At 35.6% G+C, this 20,680-nt stretch overlaps 1 protein-coding gene across 1 annotated transcript; it reads left to right on the forward strand.

The window, feature by feature from the left end:
- Positions 1 to 46: 46 nt before the first annotated feature.
- On the forward strand, positions 47 to 20,210 carry LOC127456765 (protein Niban 1-like). The gene is made up of 14 exons (XM_051725345.1): positions 47 to 237; positions 6,505 to 6,635; positions 6,768 to 6,896; positions 6,985 to 7,099; positions 8,461 to 8,625; positions 8,913 to 9,028; positions 11,058 to 11,162; positions 11,613 to 11,775; positions 12,971 to 13,149; positions 14,456 to 14,599; positions 14,734 to 14,844; positions 14,918 to 15,025; positions 15,175 to 15,286; positions 17,575 to 20,210. The coding sequence occupies exons 1-14, from the start codon at positions 186 to 188 to the stop codon at positions 18,642 to 18,644; spliced, it is 2,700 nt and encodes an 899-aa protein (XP_051581305.1). The 5' UTR covers positions 47 to 185; the 3' UTR covers positions 18,645 to 20,210.
- The last annotated feature ends 470 nt before the right edge of the window (positions 20,211 to 20,680 follow it).

The raw sequence follows: 20,680 nt of genomic DNA on the forward strand, positions 1-20,680 counted from the left end.
AACAAAATGTTGTCCAGATAAACAGCTCTCTAGTTTTGTGAGGCAACCAAAGTGTCTCTGTGCAGCTGTTTCATTCGCACGACTCCCACACTTGTGAAATCTGAGCGACTTTACTGATTGTCTTTCAGTATTGAATTCATCTTCACCTGAGCACAGGAGCACTCACCTGAACTAAGCGGGCCAGTATGGGAGCATCGTCCAGTCTTCTGGATGAAAATAAATCCAACTACATAAAAGGTATGTAGAATGACTGTTAGTGGTTTTAATATTTTTGAAAAAGAAAGAGTTTGTAGAGTTTGCACATGCAGAATGAGCAGCAATGGACGTTAGTGTAGTTTTGTTTTTCTGAATGATTTGTTTTCCTTAATGGATTAAGGCTTCTCTGGATAATTTTATCCATTACATCTTGTTGTTCCTCAGTCATTCACAAGGAATTGACCTCTCTAAAGGACTATATATATATATATTATATATATATGTATATATATATATATATATATATATATATATATATATATATATACTACCAAAATGTTTCTCATGATCTTAAAAATCTTTTGATCTGAAGGCTTAAATGTTTGAAATTAGTTTTGTAGACAAAAATATAATTGTGCCACCATATTAATTTATTTCATTATAAAACTAAAATTGTATTTAAAAAAAAAGTTTTTGGAATGGATGACTTGGACCAAATAATAAAGAAATGCAGCCAATAAGTGCCCAACATTGATGGGAACACCTTCGATACTGTTTAAAAAGCATCCCAGGGTGATACCTCAAGAAATTGGTTAAGAAAATGTCAAGAGTACATGTCTGCAAATTCTAGGCAAAGGGTTACTACTTTGAAGATGCTAAAATATAACACAGTTTTGATTTATTTTGGATTTTGTTTAGTCACAACATAATTCCCATAGTTCCATTTATGTTATTCCATAGTTTTGATGACTTTAATATTATTCTAAAATGTGAAGAAAGAAAAAATTATAATAAAGAATGAGTAAGTGTTTCAAAACTTTTGGCCGGTAGTGTATATATTCTATATAACTCATTAAAATGTATTAGTGATGAATGGGGACATTCAAATAGACTGATATTCTCATGAAAAACAAACATTTAAAAATACAACGTATTTTACAACATATACAACTCAAAGGCTGAGTATCCTGCTATTTATCAGTATTAAGTCAAGGACAAATGGCACCGTTTCCTGAGAATGACTATAAACTCAATTGGTGTTGAAAGCATGTGTGATTTCTGGTGGAAAACAGAGTGTGGTCAAGAAACAGCTGCTCATTGTCCAAGAGTACACCAATTTCAGGGACGGATAATGACTTGCAAAGGCCCCGGGGCCAGTTATCTCCAAGGGCCCCCCTCCCATCATTTTTTTACATTGCATCTGACCCAAAAGATGTTGTGGGGGGGGGGGGGGTTGTTTTAATTGTTTTTGGGTTTTTGAGCGGGGGGATCACCAAACTGGATCGTGCAAACTTAAAGCCCAGGGCCCCCCCCGGGCAGTCAAGGGCCCCTGGTAGTCAAGGGCCCCACTGGCCCAGTCGGCAATCCATCCCTGACCAATTTGCAGACACAGCAACTCTTTATAGTTTAAAGGAATATTCAATACAAATTAAACTCAATCAACAGCATTTATGACATAATGCTGATTACCACAAAACTTAATTTCAGTCTGTCCCTCCTTTTCTTTAAAAAAAGCAAAAATCTGGGTTTAAGTGAGGCACTTATAATGGAAGTGAACGGGGCCAATTAGTAAACGTTAAAATACACGCTGTTTCAAAAGTATAGCCACAAGATGTAAACCATATCCATGTTAACATGTTATTTTTTTCTACGATAAAATCGCCTGCTAACCTTTTCTGTGTAAAGTTATTTCCAATTGTACAACTTCGTTGCCATGACGACGTAACTGTAAACCCTAAAACCCTCAAATGACTGTAAAAACTACGATTTAAACAACTTTACAGCTCAAATAATACTTGAGTTTTAACAGAAGGACCAATATAAGTGGTTTATAAAATTATAAGCTTTACAATTCTGCCTTTTAACCCTCCAAAATTTGGAAAAAATTACATTCACTTCCCTGTAAGTACCTCACTGAAACCTTTATTTATGCTTCTTCTTTTTTCTTTTCTTTTTTTTTTTTTTTTTAAAAAAGTAAACATTAATTTTTGTGTTAATCAGCATTATAACATAAATGCTGTCGATTAAGCTTAACTTGTATTGAACCTGGAATGTTCCTTTAATGTTTGAAAACATATAGTCACTTAATTTTCTCTCAGACACACACATGTACAGGTTTTTTTTTTCTTGAACGTTCCCTAGTCAACCTTGTACTCTTGGTGTAGTGTGACGTCTGTGTTGTGGTATGAGGTATTTTCATATAGAACTTGCTCTGCAGGTCATGCCATGCCATAAGAGCACATAGACCAAGAGCTAAAGAATTCAAGACATCTCAAACAAGAGTTCTTTCTAAAACAATGGCTCTCTCTTATACACAAAACAATAAAGGTTTTAAGAAGACTAAATTAAGATATTTATAATGGCAGAGTGTGAAAGTAAAAAAAAAAAAAAAACAAGAGAGAAAGAGAGAGGGCAAGAGAGAGAAAATGAAGATAGATTTGCTAGTTACTTTCACTCCATTGTGAAATAATTTCCACAATGATAGATGTGTCTGCCGTAGCTCTCAACTGTCATCTAATTTTAGCCGCATGTTACGTAACGTAAGAATCTCAAAACTTCTGAAAAATGTACACATGAGGAATTTAAGAAAGTAGAAACACCCTCTGGTGTTTCTGGTTTGGATGTTAAATCAGACAGTTGATCTATTTCAGGTAAACTTCTTGATTTCCCTACACACTGTACAGGCACGGCAAAAAATAAAAGCAAAATGTTTTAAATGTAACTTTATGCAAAAGTTTTCTTTGAGATATTCTGTCTCTCTTGAGAATGTTATGATAGAATTCTTTATTTTTGATAATCTGTATTGCAATACAGTACAAGAGCTGTGTGTTACACCTAACAATGCTTTAGTCGTGACTACTGTATATTCAACCTTGAGTAACTATCACTTTTATAACACAGCTTCTACACTGTAATTTTTTTTTTCATTGTGCAGTTATGCCATAAGAAGATATTTCTACATACGCAGGCTACCACCCCTGGAGTTCGCTAGCTCGCTAGTTTGAATCCCAGGGTGTGCTGAGTGACTCCAGCCAGGTATCCTAAGCAACCAAATTGGCCCGGTTGCTAGGGAGGGTAGAGTCACATGGGGTAACCTCCTCGTGGTCGCTATAATGTTGTTCGTTCTCGGTGGGGCGCGTGGTGAGCTGCGCTTGGTTGCAGCAGTGGATGGCGTGAAGCCTCCGGACTGGAGCACATTGGGAATTGGGCATTCCAATTTGGAAAAAAAAGAAGATATTTCAACCTGATCTGTACCTTAAAAATGACTTTTGTTGTTTTCACTTAATGTTATCAGGTTATTTCATTTATATTAAAAAAAACTATTTTGAATGTCACCACATTGTTACAAAATTTTATTTTAATAAGCAAATTCATTAAATGACAACCTTTCAATAGAAAATATGGACCCTGATATGTAAACAAAAACAGAGCGTTATTAAAGGTGCTACACCTACAGACAAAAAACAAAAAACAAAAAACAGACTAGTAAGATTTACTTTTTTTTATGTTTTTGCACACAGTTTTAATTGTAGAAAATGAAGTAAAATGTACTTCATGACATGAATTTTTTAAAGTGAGTAAATTTAACTGAAATATTTCAGTTAAAACAGTAACTATTTCTTACAAATCTCAAGTACATGGTACTTAAATAAACTCAGTAAAATTTAAATATTTTATTAGAACGATTCAAATTTTAAACTTACCTTATAAACACACGACTCTTTATGTACCACATAACATATAAAAGCTTTCCACAGGGAAGCTTAATGCATGCTATTATACAAAATACAGAGCTGCACAAGCAGACCAAAACAATTTGTACAAAACACATGATAAAGCCAACAATCAACAGATAACTTTTTTGATCATGAACGGGTAATTTTGGGTAGAAAATGAACTTCAGACTTCACAAAAAAATAGGTAAGCGTAACAACACAATTAATGGTAAAAACAGTGTAAATAAACTTGCAAGCAATGAACACCAAGCAAGCTAATTAATTATTCATGCCTGGTGCATGCTGGGAACGTCAGCTTCAAAAAGTTAAGATGTAAATGTTTTATTCACCAGTGAAATTTACTCATATTAGCACATAAATATGACAAGGTTTTCTACTTTAGGACTTATACATGATGATGCATGGTAAAGATAACAAACCATCATAAATAATATTTACTTATAGTCTAGAGCATTAATTTTTACATGTTTGAATTGAGTGCAAATGTAGAATTGACTTAATATTTTCAAGTTCACGCTTTAACTTAATCAATGTAGAAAGTACTTAATGTTTTCTGCTATGTTTACTTCACCAAAAAAATCAGTGCAGTGGCTAGGTGAACAGGTGTTTTTGACATTATATTGTGCATTGTACTAAAGCTGTATGACCAATCAGCATCCAGAACCAGAAATTTGCATTTTAGAATTAAAGGGTTAGTTTACCCAAATATGAAAATTCTATCATCATTTACTCATCCTCATGCCATCCCAGATGTGTATGACTTTCTTTCTTCTGCTGAACACAAACAAAGATTTTTAGAAGAATGTCTCACCTCTGTGGGTCCATACAGTGCAAGTGAATGGTGATCAGACTTTTCAAGCCCCAAAAAGCACATAAAGTCAGCATAAAAGTAATCCATACGACTCCAGTGGTTTCATCAATGTCAGTGAGAACAGACCAAAATACAACTCCCTTTTCACTGTACATCTTGACAGCAGTCTCCTTTGTGATCATGATTTCAAGCTCGATTACACTTCCTATAGCGCCATCTAGCGCTCTGAGCAAGCGTTGAGCACTAGGAAGTATAATCGAGCTTGAAATCATGATCGTGCCTAGAAGACTGCAATGGCAAGATCTACAGTTAAAAAGAAGTTATCTTTTGGTCTGTTCTTACCCAAAACCAACTGGATCACTTCAGAAGACATTGATTAAACTACTGGAGTCTGATGGAATTCTTTTATGCTGACTTTATCTCCTTTTTGGAGCTTCAAAGGTCTGGTCACCATTCACTTGCATTGTATGGACCTACAGAGCTGAGATATTCTTCTAAAAATCTTTGTTTGTGTTCAGCAGAAGGAAGAAAGCCATACACATCTGGGATGGCATGAGGGTGAGTAAATGATGAGAGAATTTTTAGTTTTCGGTGAACTAACACTTTAAGATTATATAGGCTACTAATGTAATAACAGTAATAGTAATAAGCTAATAGGAATACCTAGCATTGCCTGGAGGTTAGTCACACCTCAAACCTCATTAAAGTCATGTTTGCATGTCACATTATGTCAATTTTTCCAACAAAACAGGGGATTTACAAGTATATGATTCTGCATTAGATATATGAGTTTACAAATGCAGAGTACAGAAAGTTCTACTAAACAATGTCGAAAGGTTCAGGCAGGGAGGAAGCAGTCTGATTGGCTGTAAAAACACATTAATGTCCTTTGTTCATTGCAGTATTGTTCAGCTAATTTTGTATGGCACTGGGGGAAAAAACAGTGTTCTTTTTAGCCTCAGAGGTGTTGCTAATTTAGACAATCTGCTGTAAATTTCCTCTTCACCATTGGACTGTGCATATTTTGTAGCAAATGTTATTTTGGATAAACAATTTCCTCTCCTCTGATTTTGGATTTGCGCCCACTTTATTACAAGCTGTTTTCATCCTTTGTACTCATTAATGAACTGCCTAATTTTTCAGTGAAGCCCTAAGTGAAGTAAACAGTTTTTGAAAACTGAACATGTCATGAAACTTTGTCAGCAGTATAAATATTACATTGTGGATCCACAACTGATAGATCAAAGGGGTGATTCACCCTAAAATTTTACATTTTGTCATATGGGTTTGGAACGTAGTAGTAGAATGTTGATAGAATGTTCATTTTTGGGTCACCTATCCCTAAAAAAACAGCCCCAAACAGAGAATGATGTATGCTACAAAGTCGTATTAAGTTAACTCAAATTGTTAATGGAGGTGATTGCCTAGCCCTGGACTAATTTGACCATCCTTAATTAATTATGCATAATGTTCCCAAAACACAAAATACATATCATTACATGATATGCATGGTGAATTATGAAAAGGTAAAAGTTGTTGTTGGCTGTTTAGTTCAGAACGCATTTACCTTTGAAAGCTGGAGACCCTGTGGTCATTGAAATTAAAACTAGAGGACCTTTGAATGTCACAGAATATCATAACATTTAAACATGGCACTTATTCTGCATCTCCAAATAGCTGGAATAAATAAGACTCTCTTTATAATACTTTAACTTCTATACTCTTTTAATAGTGTAATGACTTCATTGTGTTGTATTGTAGGGCAAGTGGATGTCAAATTTCAGGAGTTTGCCCTGATTTATAGAAAACAATATTCTCTGGCCTTCCTGTCCCAGATCCAAGATGAACTTGAGCAACGCAAAGACGAACACACACAGCTCCTCAAACAAAGGGTAGGGGACAGAATCTTAAACCTCAGAAATGGTCCTCTAGCAATTTAGAATAACTCTATAGAACATAGGCATGTGTATCACTCTGTCATTGTTCATATACTGTATATTGACTCATTATGCCTAATTACACAGAAGCCTCTAGAGGAGGGACAGGTGCTTTTTGAAGAGAATGTGCTGTACTTTGATGAGAGTAGGAAATGGAAAAACAGATTTGTTGTGGTGCGTGCCAGTTATGTCATTGAGTGCCACGAGTGCTACAAGGTATGAGTTATGCCATCTAGAAATGAACATCTGGGGTACCACAAACCAATAACATTTATTGCAGTATCTCTTACTTGCTCTCCTGCAGACATTTATGAAAGGTGCGCCTGCACTTTACAGGCTCCTGCCTACAGGGGGCACAATTCTGACTTCAGAAGAGAAGTACATGGAAATGGTGGACCAGTGTTGCCCTTGCACTAACAGTGAGTAATAAACAAAAATAAGAATCTGCTGAATATATTTGAGGTGAACATAAAATGCAAAGTTTGCTAGACCTCATTTACCATAATGTATCAGACTGATCTCACTAGGAATTCAGTGACAGTAGGTCGAAAGCTCTGCTGCTGAAATCAGTATGTGCTTGTCGAAATTCGAAGCACTGCCCCCAGTGACCGAAGCTGGAAGTGTTGTTGAACATATGGGCGTGCGTGAACTCTACTTCTGGTTGAAATGTCCAGAGAGTGGCACCAAATGCAAATTGTATTTTTAGTAGTGAATGATGTAATAAGGTCAAAAGTAATACATATTTTATAACCCAAACCCCAACCCTAAACCTAACAGTCAGTGGTGTAAAAATGTAATCTTAGAGGGAAAATGCAACCTCTGAATCAAGCTCATAATTGATTATGTGAATGTGAATACTTCCTTTTTTCCATGGGACCAGAACTCGTGTCTTTGAGGATGTTCGTGCAACGCATTATGAGTAGCGCCACATGAACAGATAAACACATTTGAGTTGACGCAAAATGTCTGATGAGAGATGACACTTGTCATTAAAGGGAAAGTTCACCCAAAAATGAAAATTCTCTCATCATTTACTCACCCTCATGCCATCCCAGATGTCTATGACTTTCTTTCTTCTGCAGAACACAAACAAAGATTTTCAGAAGAATATCTCAGCTCTGTTGGTCCTTACAATGAATGGTGATCAGACATTTGAAGCTCCAAAAATCACATAAAGGCCACATAAAAGTAATCCATATGACTCCAGTCCATATCTTCAAAACTGATTTGATAAGTGTGAGTGAGAAGCAGATCAATATTTAAGTCCTTTTTTACCATAAATCTCCACTTTCACTTACACTTTTAAAATGTGAAAGAAAGTGAAAGTGGAGATTTATAATAAAAAAGGACTTAAATATTGATCTGTTTCTCACCCATATTTATCATATCGCTTCTGAATATATGGATTTAACCACTTGAGTCGTATGGATTACTTTTATGCTGCCTTTGTGAAATTTTGGAGCTCAAAGGTCTGATCACCATTCACTTGCATTGTAAGGACCAACAGTGCTGAAATATTCTTCTGAAAATCTTTGTTTGTGTTCATCAGAAGAAAGAAAGTCATACACATCTGGGATGGCATGAGGGTGAGTAAATGATGAGAGAATTTTCATTTTTGGGTAAACAATCCCTTTAACTCAGCAGTGTTATAAACTGTGTTATAAATCATCACAGCAAACACTCTTATATTTATTGTAAATAATTAATTCCTAAGTCTTATATGTAAAAAAGATAGTCTAAGTAATGTGCAATTGATGTTTGTGTGTGTGTTTTGTTGCAGATGTTCAGGATGATTTTGCACCCCCTGTGGTAGGCATGCCAGGGCAGTTCCCCGTTTATCTTAAACTTCCATACTGTCAGGATTCCTATTTTTGTTTCCACGAGGAAGAAAAGCTTGCTAAATTTATCTGCATCTTATCTGATTGTATTCGCCACCAGAACAAAGGTATAAACTCCTCTGTAATGAAACCACTGGGCGATTAGAATACTCACAAAGGTGACACGTGACCCATTGAAAGCTGTGGTGTCCTACTATGCCTTACCCAACACAGGCCTCAGTAAATGACACTTCTTAGAAAATATGTCAGCATAACTGAACATAAAGGAGGGAATAGAAAATGAGAAAAAAAATGAAAAGAATGCTATTGTGATATCACTGATAATGTATATCTTCTGTATCTCTTTCTTGTATACCTTCTGTATTCACTTTCTTTTTCTTATTATGCTCAATAGACTTTCTCAAGAAGAAAACATGTGAGGTTAAAACCTTCCTCAAAGCCCTTCAGTTCTATAGGCAGGAGAAAGGCCAGTATGAATCATGGGATATGCTCATAGGCAGTGATGTGCAGGTAGGTATCCTTTCACATCTGTGCTGCTAGTCATTTCTTTAAACTTTGACAGCATGTCAAAAGACTCTAACAATGTTCTAACAATAAACAAAATACCAATCATCTTTTTTTCTACTAATTAGGCATGGAATGTTCTAGCTGTTGGAATGGAGCTTAAAAAAACGGATTTTTTTAAAATGTTTTGTCATTTAATGTGACAGTTGTGACAATGCTTATCTCAGATGGAGCCAAGCTCTTGAACTAACTTACTTTCTTTCTTTCTTTTTTTCTTTCTTTCTCTTTCTTGCTTTTGTTCTTTCTTTTTGTTCTTTCTTTTTCTTGCTTGCTTTTGTTATTTCTTTCTTTCTTTCTTTCTTTCTCTTGCTTTTGTTCTTTCTTGTTTGCTTTTGTATTTACTTTCTTGCTTTTTGTTCTTTCTTTTTCTTGCTTGCTTTTGTTCTTTCTTTCTTTTTGTTCTTTCTTTCTTACTTTCTTTTTGTTCTTTCTTTTTCTTTCTTGCTTTTGTTCTTTCTTTCTTTTTGTTCTTTCTTTCTTGTTTGCTTTTGTTCTTTCTTTCTAGCTTGCTTTTGTTCTTTCTTTTTGTTCTCATTCTTTTCCTTACTTTCTATTGTTCTTTCTTTCTCTTTCTTGCTTCCTTTTGTTCTTTCCTTTTTGTTCTTACTTTTTCTTGCTTACTTGGGTTCTTTCTGTCTTGCTTGCTTTTGTTCTTTCTTTTAGTTTTTTCTTTCTTTTTGTTTTTTCTTTCTTTTTCTTGCTTGCTTTTGTTCTTTCTTTTTGTTCTTGTTTGCTTTTGTTCTTCTTTCTTTTTCTTGCTTTTGTTCTTTTTTGTGATCTTTATCTTGCTTGTCTTTCTTTTTTTCGCCTTTGTTCTTTCTTTTTTGCTTACTTTTGTTCTTTCTTTCATTCTTTCTAGGTTGCTTTTGTTTTCTCTTTCTTGACTGCTTTTGTTCTTTCTTTCTTGTTTGCTTTTGCTCTTTCTTTCTGTCTTTCTGTCTTTTTGTTCTTTCTTTTTCTTGCTTTTGTTCTTTCTTTTTCTTGCTTTTTTTCTTTCTTTTTCTTGCTTGCTTGTCTTTTTTCCTTTTCGTTTTTGTTCTTTCTTTCTTGCTTTGTTCTTTGTTTCTTTCCTTTCTTTCTTTTTCTTGCTTGCTTTTGTTCTTTCTTCATTGTTTGCTTTTGCTCTTTCTTGTTTGCTTTTGTTCTTTCTTTCTCATTTTACTTTTCCTTTCTTTCTTGCTTGCTTTTGTTCTTCCTTTTTTCTTTCTTCCTTTCATTTGTTTGCTCTTTCTTTCACTTTTATTTATTCAATCCTTCTTTTTTCCCTTTATTTCTTTCTATCTTGCTTGCTTTTGTTCTTACTTTTTCTTTTTTTTCTCTTTTTACTTTTTCTTTTTTGCTTACTTTTGCTTACGGTTATTCCTTGCTTTTGCTCTTTCTTTCTCTTTTTCCTTTCTTTTGTTCTTCCTTTCTTTTTCTTTCTTCATTCCATTCTTTCTTTCTCTTTCTTTCTTTCTTTTTTGCTTCCTGGCTTTTTTAATATATTGTTTAATTGGGCAGTTTTCACAGGGAATATATTTTTTCCTAAATGAATCCAATTCAATTTATTTGTATAGTGCTTTTCACAATACATGTTGTTGATGAGGAAGAAACCTTGGGTGTAAGCTCTCCCCTCAGGCTGCCACAAATTAACATTTATAACTAAATGTTAGATTTTTAGCATTAAAATTATTGGGTAATTGAAGGGGCACATCTGAATTTTATTTCAGTTGTTGGAAGAGAGATACAAATTCAGTCCCATGTGCATTCTCTATATTGAGAATATATCCTGAGTCCCACACCTCTCTCTCTCTCACACACACTGTTACATCAGGGCAGAGAGTCGTGTGGAATCTAAGTAATGCTCTACACACAGGGAGTTTCACTGGGTGGTTTCACTTAACTGTATTACAGCCATCATGAGAATTAACTATCGATACAAAAAATTATACTGGTATGAACTGCATGTTCATGTAATATTTCTGTGTGTGTTCAGGCGCTTGCTAATTTGTTGATGGAGGACTTCATGCCCTATCTGGAGAAGGAACTGCTGCCATGTCTGAAATCCAAGAGGGCAGACAAGAGGAGAGTGTGGTTTGCGGTATGTGTCTTGAACTCCACATTATCAGACATAATGCTCTCTATGGAATGGCCAAGTCTTGCTTACATACTGTATTGTATATTAACTGCTGCCTGATGCCTGTATTTCCTAATGTAGCCATTACACCTACAGTAGATTGCTCCACTATGCATGTTAGAGATTGTAAAGATTGTTTCCTGTTATTGCCTTGAATTTCTCCAGACTTGCCCTTGATACTGGGGTGTGTGATCTTGATGTAAGCCCGGAGGGACACCCCACACCTAAATAGCTTAAGGCCAGGGAGGCCAAAAATGTCCCTTTGTTGTTGTGTTCAAACCAGAAACATACCAGAAACACATTGCATTCCAGAACTGTGTTTATGAACTGTCAGATTCATCACTGAGAAACAAAGATAATTGATAGAACACTTATGTAACATTTATAGTAATCATTGACCCTTGTACCCTGCAGACGGTTGAGGCTGCTTATTACTTGGTGCAAGAGCATCTGATGGGGAAGCTGAATGCACTGAAGGAGGAATGCAAAGAGATGGTAAAACAGCAGGAGGTGCTCATGCGCTCCAATATGGACCAGATCACGAGCTCAAGAGCTTTCCTGGAGGGCAAACTCAGAGGTACTCAAGGTCATACTGTGTGTGATTGACAACATGGTTTTTTATAGCTTTCTCTTTGTTGCTTCTCGCTCACGGTTTTGTAATCTGTGGCTTCTATTGGTGCAGGGGTTTTCTAAGTCTTAAACAGTAAGCCCCCCTCTGACAAAATGTACAAGACCGCGCCCGCCTTAACCCCCACTTTTCAGATTTATATACATACAATAATGTTGTATAAAGGCCTATACAAAAGCCAAGTAAATAATTATAAGATAGATATTTTTGACATTTAGCATAGGCTTTCTTCCACTAAAAACAGCAGTACATTCTGGCCACTTATATGAAGTTTTATCAGGTATTTTCCTCTAGTGTTATATTATCAAAATTCAATATATTTCAAGCATTGGAGCAATTCACCAATGATGATTAATAACCTTAAATTCAGTCTGACAGGCTCATTCAGCAAAACATCATACACTGGTTAACAGCTATAAATATTTCTATTAATAATAACTTTATTCTGCATTATTTGTATTAAAAATACATTTTTTCCCTTATGACAGTGGAATTACTCAACTGTTTTTAGCCTATATTTGTGATAAACTTGCATCACATGAGCCAGTGTCTCTTTGTGAAACAGCACTTGCCACAAACACATGAAGACACATCGACCCGATATCATGTTGAACTCGAAACAATGGACAGATGAACAGAGGCAAAGCTATATTGCTTTATAATAGATTCGCGAGAGCACAGGACATGTTTTGAGCATGCACACGCACTCTATGAGCGAGAGCAGGGAGATTTCATAGATCAGCGTATATTTGAGAGTGCGCCTTCTTTGAGCAAGAACAAAGGAAATCCACTTGCAGGCGAGCATGGATGCGCTCTCGCATGATATGCATTCGTTCACACCATTTAATTGTATCATAATGCAATAAAGCTATGGCCTATTAAGTTGGACTATGGTCCATTAAGCTATTAATTTTCATTTATATTCACAATATATTTTTATTGTATTTATGTATCTTTTGATTTTACTTGAATTTATCATCAATCTCCGTGCCTCCCCTGACATGCTCTGGCGCCCCACTGGGGAGGTGCGCCTCCCAGTTTGAAAACCGTGGTATTAGTGTGTGTGGGTGTTAAACAGGGTTTCTAATTTCTTACAATACATGTTTTTTCACACCCCACTCCACCCAACTGCCCACCTGTTTAGCCATGGTAACTGAGTCAGCAACAAAGTATATCACAGAGCACGTGCAGCCTTACCTGCCAGCCATCCTGGAGGAAGTAATGGGGCCCATCAGCCTGGGCTTCACAGAGGCCCGGCAGTTGAGCGAGGGCATGATGGAGCAGCTGTGTCCGGACGCTGAGCAAAAGGAGGAACTCATACAGGTTGGAGGAACAAACTTGAAATCTTCATGATGTGTGGTAGCATTTTACATAAGCAAATTAATTCACCCCAATATTACGATTCTGTCATATTTACTCACCCTTATGTCGTTCCAAACCCTATTGACTTAATTTCTTCTGTGGAACACAAAAGTTAGGCAGAATGTTCAAGTTTTTTTGTTTTTTTTTCATACAGTGAAAGCCTATAGTGCTGTCAAGCTCCAAAAAAGGACTAAAAAGCACCATAAAATAAGCCTATATATGATTTGTGTGCTTTATTCCAAGTCTTCTAAAGTCACACAATAGCTTTGTGTGAAAAACAGACTGCAATCTTCCCCTCCACCTTAGTACTGCTATCTACGGAACCCCTTAAAGGACAGGGCGGGAATAGTTTGCGTTCCCTTCGCAATTAGTTTTGTGTTCCCTCACAATAGTTTGCATTCCCTCAAATAGTTGTGCGTTCCCTCACAATACATTTACCATGGTTTTACTACAGTAACCATATTTTAACCTTTATATTCGTAGTAAAACCATACCAAAAATACAGGAAAACTAATGTAATAAAAATCATAATTTTGGGGTTATTATGGTTTTATCACAAATAACATGGTAAAACCATAGTAACCACAAGATTAACCATGGTTAATCCATAGTAAAATCATGGTTACTAAATGGATACAGTATACTGTATTAAAACCATGGTTTCTCCCAAAAAACATGGTTACTTTTCAGTTACTACAATAAAACTATAGTAAAACCATGTTTCTGCCAAAAAAACAAAAAGCCTTGTTACATATAGTAAATTCATGGTTTTACTACCATTTTAGTAACCATAATTAAACTATGGCATTTGTATAGTAAACCATAATAATTGTTACCATAAAATGATTACCATAGTTTTCGTTTTCCTGTATTATTACTATGGTTTCACAACGAATATAATGATTAAATATGGTTAATGTAGTAAAACCATGGTCAATTTATTACGAGGGAACGCAAAACTTATTGCGTGGGCATGCAAAGTTAGCTATCTTATTTGCACTTATTTCAACTTGCCATGTTGCAACTGGTCACATAACACACAAGAACTAATGGAATTTGGCATTACTGATGTCAAACCTGGTGCTACTCGTCTTAACATGCCATATTTGAATATTTGTAAACATGAATATGATTTTAATTGTCTTTATTATTATTTTTAAAATAAATAAATAATTTTCTATGTAAACTTTTGTCCAAAAATATGAATATCTTTATAAAGGGTTAGTCTATATAGTTATAACATGAAATGTTATCCTCCTCCCTGAAGGCTCTGTTTAGGATGAGTATGGCTAATTTACAGAGCTGTTATGAGAAAGTCAGTGGACTGGCAGATCACTTCCAAGAGCTGCAGCAAACTTTCAACTATTCCACCAGAGGTCTGGAGGACAGCACAGAAATAGACATACAACAAGTACACAACCTCTGTAGTAATTAACTCCTTTCATGTAGTATAATCTGTTCTTAATTGATGTTAAACACTCTGTAGTATTACGGTGATTGATTCTGGGGCTGGGCTAAAATGTGTCTGTTGTATGATTGGTTCAGCTGATGGAGAATGTAGAGTACACCTTTGAGCTGCTCCTGCGAAAGGCTCTGGAGGACCCATCTGTTAACTTTCCACTGGCTATGCAAAAGGCCAAACACAGGGTTCTGAAGGTACACATATAACTTTTCATTTTCACTTATGTGTCAGATTGCTTACTTAATTGACTTTCTCTGTGTCCAACAGCAATTTGACTATGACAGTAGCACAGTGAGGAAGAAGATCTTTCAGGAGGCTTTGATCAGTATCACTCTACCTAGCATAAAGATACACCTGGCCCCATCCTTCAAAGAGGTTCATTTCTTGACATTGGAATCAAAAACATAACAACAGACAAAATAACAACAAAATAAGAGCCCCTTCAAATCAAGTGTATGCCACATTTATTCTTTGTTGTACATGGTGAATATCACTTAATTGACTGTCTTTTTGAAAATGTCTAGGAACTACCAGAATTTGAGCAGTACATATTTGCTGATTACTCCAACTTCATCAGTGTGGAAAACGTGTATGAGGATATTCTCCAACAGATACTGGGAAAGGATGTCAACATGGGTATGTCACTTGAGCATGGCAAGACCTCTGGGAGTCTCGCAAATATGCTATTTGTATTAGGCACTATAAGTATAAAGCATTGTAAAATATTGCTGATGATTGAACATTAAAACTACATTCATGCATTATTATTATTATTATTATTATTATTATTTATTTTTTTACATAAAGATGGTGTTAGCACATTCACATATAGTGACCCCAAAAGTATTTGGACACTTAAGCCATACTTTAAAACAGAAAAAAACAACAAAAAAAAACTTTTTTGCCATAAGTACCCCCACAGCACTATCAGAAAGGCTGACGTACTCCATCAACACAAAACCAAAGATGTGTACCAAAGAATAGATCATTTAACATTATCATTGATATTGAATATTACTAATGATAATAATCAATTATATTTCAGGTGTATTTTAGTTATAATGTCCATTTTGTAGCAATCCCTGCTCTGTTTGATACATTTTGTGTTGTTTGTTGTTTTTGATCAACTAACTGTAACAAACAGAAAGGGTATTAAAGGGATAGTTTGCTCAAAAATGAAAATTCTCTCATCATTTATTCACTCTCATGCCATCCCAGATATGTATGACTTTCTTTCAAAGATTTATTTATTTTCTGTCAAAGACACAACATTTTTTAGAAAAATGTCTCAGCTCTGTAGGTCCTCACAATACAAGTGAATGGTGGCCAGAACTTTGAAGCTCCAAAAACACATCAAGGCAACATAAAGATGATCCATAAGACTCCAGTGGTTAAATCCATATATTCAGAAGTGACATGACAGGTGTGGGTGAGAAATAGATCAATATTTAAGTCCTTTTTTTTTACTATTAATCTCCATATTCACTTTCACTTCCACATTCTTCTTTTGTTTTTGGCGATTCACATTCTTTGTACATATCACCACCTACTGGGAAGGGAAGGGAATTTATAGTAAATATAATACATAATACATACATTTTGATCTGGTTCTCAACCACACCTATGAAATTGCTTCTGAAGATATGGATTTATCATAAAAAAATTACTTTTATGCTGCATTTATGTGCTTTTTGGAACTTCAAAGTTCTGGCCACCATTTACTTGCCTTGTATGGACCTACAGAGCTGAAATATTCTTCTAAAAATATTTGTGTTCTGCAGAAGAAAGAAATTCATACACATCTGGAAAGTAGAGAGAATTTTAATTTTTGGGTGAACTATCCCTTTAAAAGAGACAGTCAATAACAAATGGACTGTGTGGATCTCATCTTTTAACACATGTAACATGGGACGAGAAAAACCAAACTTTTACCTTCAACACACAGTAAAATGATCTCTGTGCCAAACTTCGGATAGAGTAAATGGTCGATATCGGGACTGTTCAAATGAAGATTGCGATTAATTGGAAAATCAATATTTTTACCCATCCCTAATTTGATTATTTTTATTTTAAGCCATACATGTGATTTTGTTATGTTCAACATGGCAAAATATCATTATTTTTGCATACCCCCTGGAACCTGCTTACGTACCCCCTTGGGGTACGCGTATTCCCAGTTGGGAATCACTACTTTAAAATGTATGGATGTTATTGCAATAGATAGCAAAATAATAAACCAAGTGGTAATTATTTTAAATATAGCACAAACACACTTAAGCTCAAAAAGAAGCTTGTTAAGTTATAAAACAAATTATATCCACAGTTTTCATGACTAACCACTGTGTGGGGCCACGATGATTCTTCCGCTGTACTGTTTTCTAGTACCGTTCTCCATAAGAAACTGCCAAAATGAGTGTTTCAGATGGAAAAACAATCACTTTAAATTAGTTGGAGTTAAAATTTGTTCAGGCTCAACTTGTGCAGTTGTTCGCTGTCACAAAACTTGAAGCAAGTTAATGTTATCCACATAAATAACCTTGGTTTATAGCTTCACGTCATCCATCCACTCCTTAAACTTTGTCAGGTGAGGCACTGTCTTCGCTACTCCCTAAAGTATCAGCACAATTGAGCCACATGCTTTTTTGACAATTTATGGTTGGTTAAAATTCTTTTGCAAAAATGTTTAAGAAAAGTGAATAGGCAAGGTCGAGCATCATGTGTTTGCAGATGCCACTTACTTTGATAGTATGTTATCTAATGCAATGATGTGCAGAGCAGAGATTTTAAAATATGCCTTAAGTTTCAGAAATGGTCTAAATACTTTTCGGGGCCACCGTATATAAAAATATACAAGTATATATACAAAATCTGAGATTTACCTAAAATACAATTCTCGAAACTGACTTGCGCTGTTTGATTGACAGTGGTCAAGGAGGCAGCCAGCATGAAGAAGTACAACCTGTTCTCAGAGAGCAGATACAATTTCAGTCTGTCCAGCCTGTCCTCTACCCCGCCCAGCAGCCCGGGACGCTTAAACACCCCACAAAGTCTGCACACAGCTCTGCCACCCTCTCCTTTACTAACCAACAGCCTTACAGCAAACAAATCCTTCACCAATGAACTAGAGCCGAGGATAAATGGGGTTGTTCAGTCACTTGAAAAGTCAAGTCCAAAGACTGAAAGTCAAGACCAGCCTAGTGCCACACTAAGCCAAGCTTTGCCTGCCGTGGTAAAATTTGAAGCAGGTGAGAACACAACAATCCTAGAGGAGAGTATGGATGATGTATTTGTGACAGATGAAACATTAAATGAGAAAACAGATGAACATACAGCAACCTCCATCTCCACAGACACTTCAGCAGAGACTAAACCAGAACTTATATCTACCACAACCACTACAAAAGCTTTAGCCATTGTTGCCCCTGTTGTGTACCCTGACCCTGACCCTGACCCTAACCCTTCTAGTTCAAAGGAAGGAGGTGATGCAACAGCTTTCTCAGACTTTGCTAATGGACACACAGTAGTGATCAGCCCTGTTTGCACAAACCCTACTTCCTCTTGCTATGATAGAGAGGGTGTGCTCACAACACCCCCTGTTGGAGAGGAGGACAGTAGCAGTGGTGCTGGAAAGACAGAGGTCTTGTCAGATGTTCCAGTCCCAAATAGAGCAGGGATAAATGATGTCAGTGTGATGGAAAGCAAGTACCCGATTGCAGCTTGTTTATCCATTGAAGATGCAGAGACAAATGTTTTTTATACCTCTCAAGACATCTCCAAAGAATCAGGCAACCAGCCAATAATAGATCCAGGAAAAGACTCAGAATCTCAGCCTTTATCAGACCCAGAAGATGAAGTCAGGCCCCTGGACTGTGTGAAGGCAATTCGTAATTTGGTTCAGGAGGTTATTGAAATAGAGGAGGTGGTTCAGCCTTGCAAAGACAATTTGGAAAAAGTTAGAGTTGAAATTTTCGAGGAACCAGAGGCTATAGTTTAAGACCAAGGCTTAATGGAATGTTCTGGGTTCAAAACAATTTCAGTTCAATCACCAGCATTTGTAGCATAATGTTCATTACCACAAAAAATGAATTCAACCTGTCCCTTATTTATAAAAAAAAAAAAAGAAAGAAAAGAAAGAAATGAAAAAGCAAAAACCACAGTTATAGTAAGGTACTTATTATGAAAGTAAATGGGACAAGTCTATAAATAAATTACTTCAGTATTTTAAAAGTATAGCAACGGACAACATTATACATGTTGACTAGAGGTCGGCCGTTAGTGGATTTTGCAGATATGATAACTAAGGTGGTAGAAAAGGCTGATAACCGATTAATCGGCTGATAGTTTTTAAAACTGATTCATAGAATGTTACGTTTTCTTATTCGGTTCTGATATAGAGCCCAGAGTACAAAATGAATCAAATCCCAGATGTTTATTTTTCAACCAAAATCCCCAAAATAATAATAATAAAAGCATTAGATTGGGTGCATAATGTGGGACTTTTAACACTAAACAAGCATGAAACACACCTGGGACTCTTATTTTGAAATGACGTTGACTTGACTCCATTACAATGCTTTATTTTTTTATATTTACCAAATTAAACCTTTTATAGCCTAGATATTATTATTATTATTCACAATGTATGAAACTGGAGACATGATATGTGCTGACGAGGGATGTTTCCATATAGTCGCATTTTTCTTTGCATGCCCTCGCTCCAATTTAAAAAACGTAATTATCAGAGGAATACAGGAATAAAAAAATAAATATCGGCAGCTATCGGCATTGAATAATCAATAGTTCTAAAAAGCAACTATCGGCACCGATTAATTGGTAAAACCAATATATCAGTCTACCTCTAATGTTGACATGATTTTAGTGTCATAAAATCAGGGATTTACTGGTGTAATTGTATTTTTGAATATAACTTCACATAGATAAGATTAGTAAGTGATTGTATCGCACTGAAATCATGTTAACGTGTAATGATTGCGTCTTGTGGCTATACTTTTTAAATAGTATTTTAACGTTTATGGACTGGCCCCATTCACTTCCATAGTAAGTGCCTTACTGTAACCGCAATTTATTTAGTTATTTTTTAAAGATGTAGGACAAGTCGAAATTATTATTATTATTATTATTTTTGGTAATCAACATTATGCCACAAATGTTGTCGAATGAGCTTAACTTGCATGAAGTACATTCCTTGAAGGCTCAACCAATATGTTTATCCGACCAATGGAAAACACAGGGAATATTTAAGAATTATTTTTGGTATCCCACAGGAGTCACAAAGAATTATAGTTTAGAGACTGTAATATGATGTCGTATAAAAGTAGTTAGTAAGGACAAAAGTGTCTCCCTCACTCTGAGGTAATTTTCATGACATTATTGTAATATAGTTCATCTTATTAATCTTAATAATGTATTAATCTATTGTTTTAAGCTAATACTGTATATACAAATGAATTTCTATGTTAAAATTTGAATAATATGTAAAATATATAATTACAAATGTGTTTTTGTTTTACTTTAAAATAAGGAATCCTTTTGGTAAGAATATTTCATGTTATCATTTCGTCGAGGTGGATTTCAACTTTCAGATAACACGCAACATGAGCAAACAGTAACTGCCAAGAACAATGCTTGATTGCTTAGATTAGACCCACATTTCAAGCTCGACGGATTTGTTTGCCATGGAATCTGGCTCCGTGACATATCTACAGTGCAGTATGTATGTTGTCATAAATCTAGGACCGATCTCGTTATGAATGACCCACAAGTACATTTTGTGCATGTGCTGTCACATGTTCCAACAAGTGCAGGTATATGCAATCACAGAGATTGTGTATTATATCAGTACTTTCACTACAGGTACTGGTCTGGGTCTTAGCTCTCTACTTTAAGTCCACATCCAGTAAACAATAAGACACTATCACATATATTGAATAAGGATAACCACTCTTAATAGGTATGTCTGTGTCAGAATAGTTAGAGGACTGACTGGGAAAATGCAAAATATGCATGGCA

This window comes from Myxocyprinus asiaticus, chromosome 19 (assembly GCF_019703515.2).
Source record: "Myxocyprinus asiaticus isolate MX2 ecotype Aquarium Trade chromosome 19, UBuf_Myxa_2, whole genome shotgun sequence".
NCBI classification, from domain to species: domain Eukaryota; kingdom Metazoa; phylum Chordata; class Actinopteri; order Cypriniformes; family Catostomidae; genus Myxocyprinus; species Myxocyprinus asiaticus.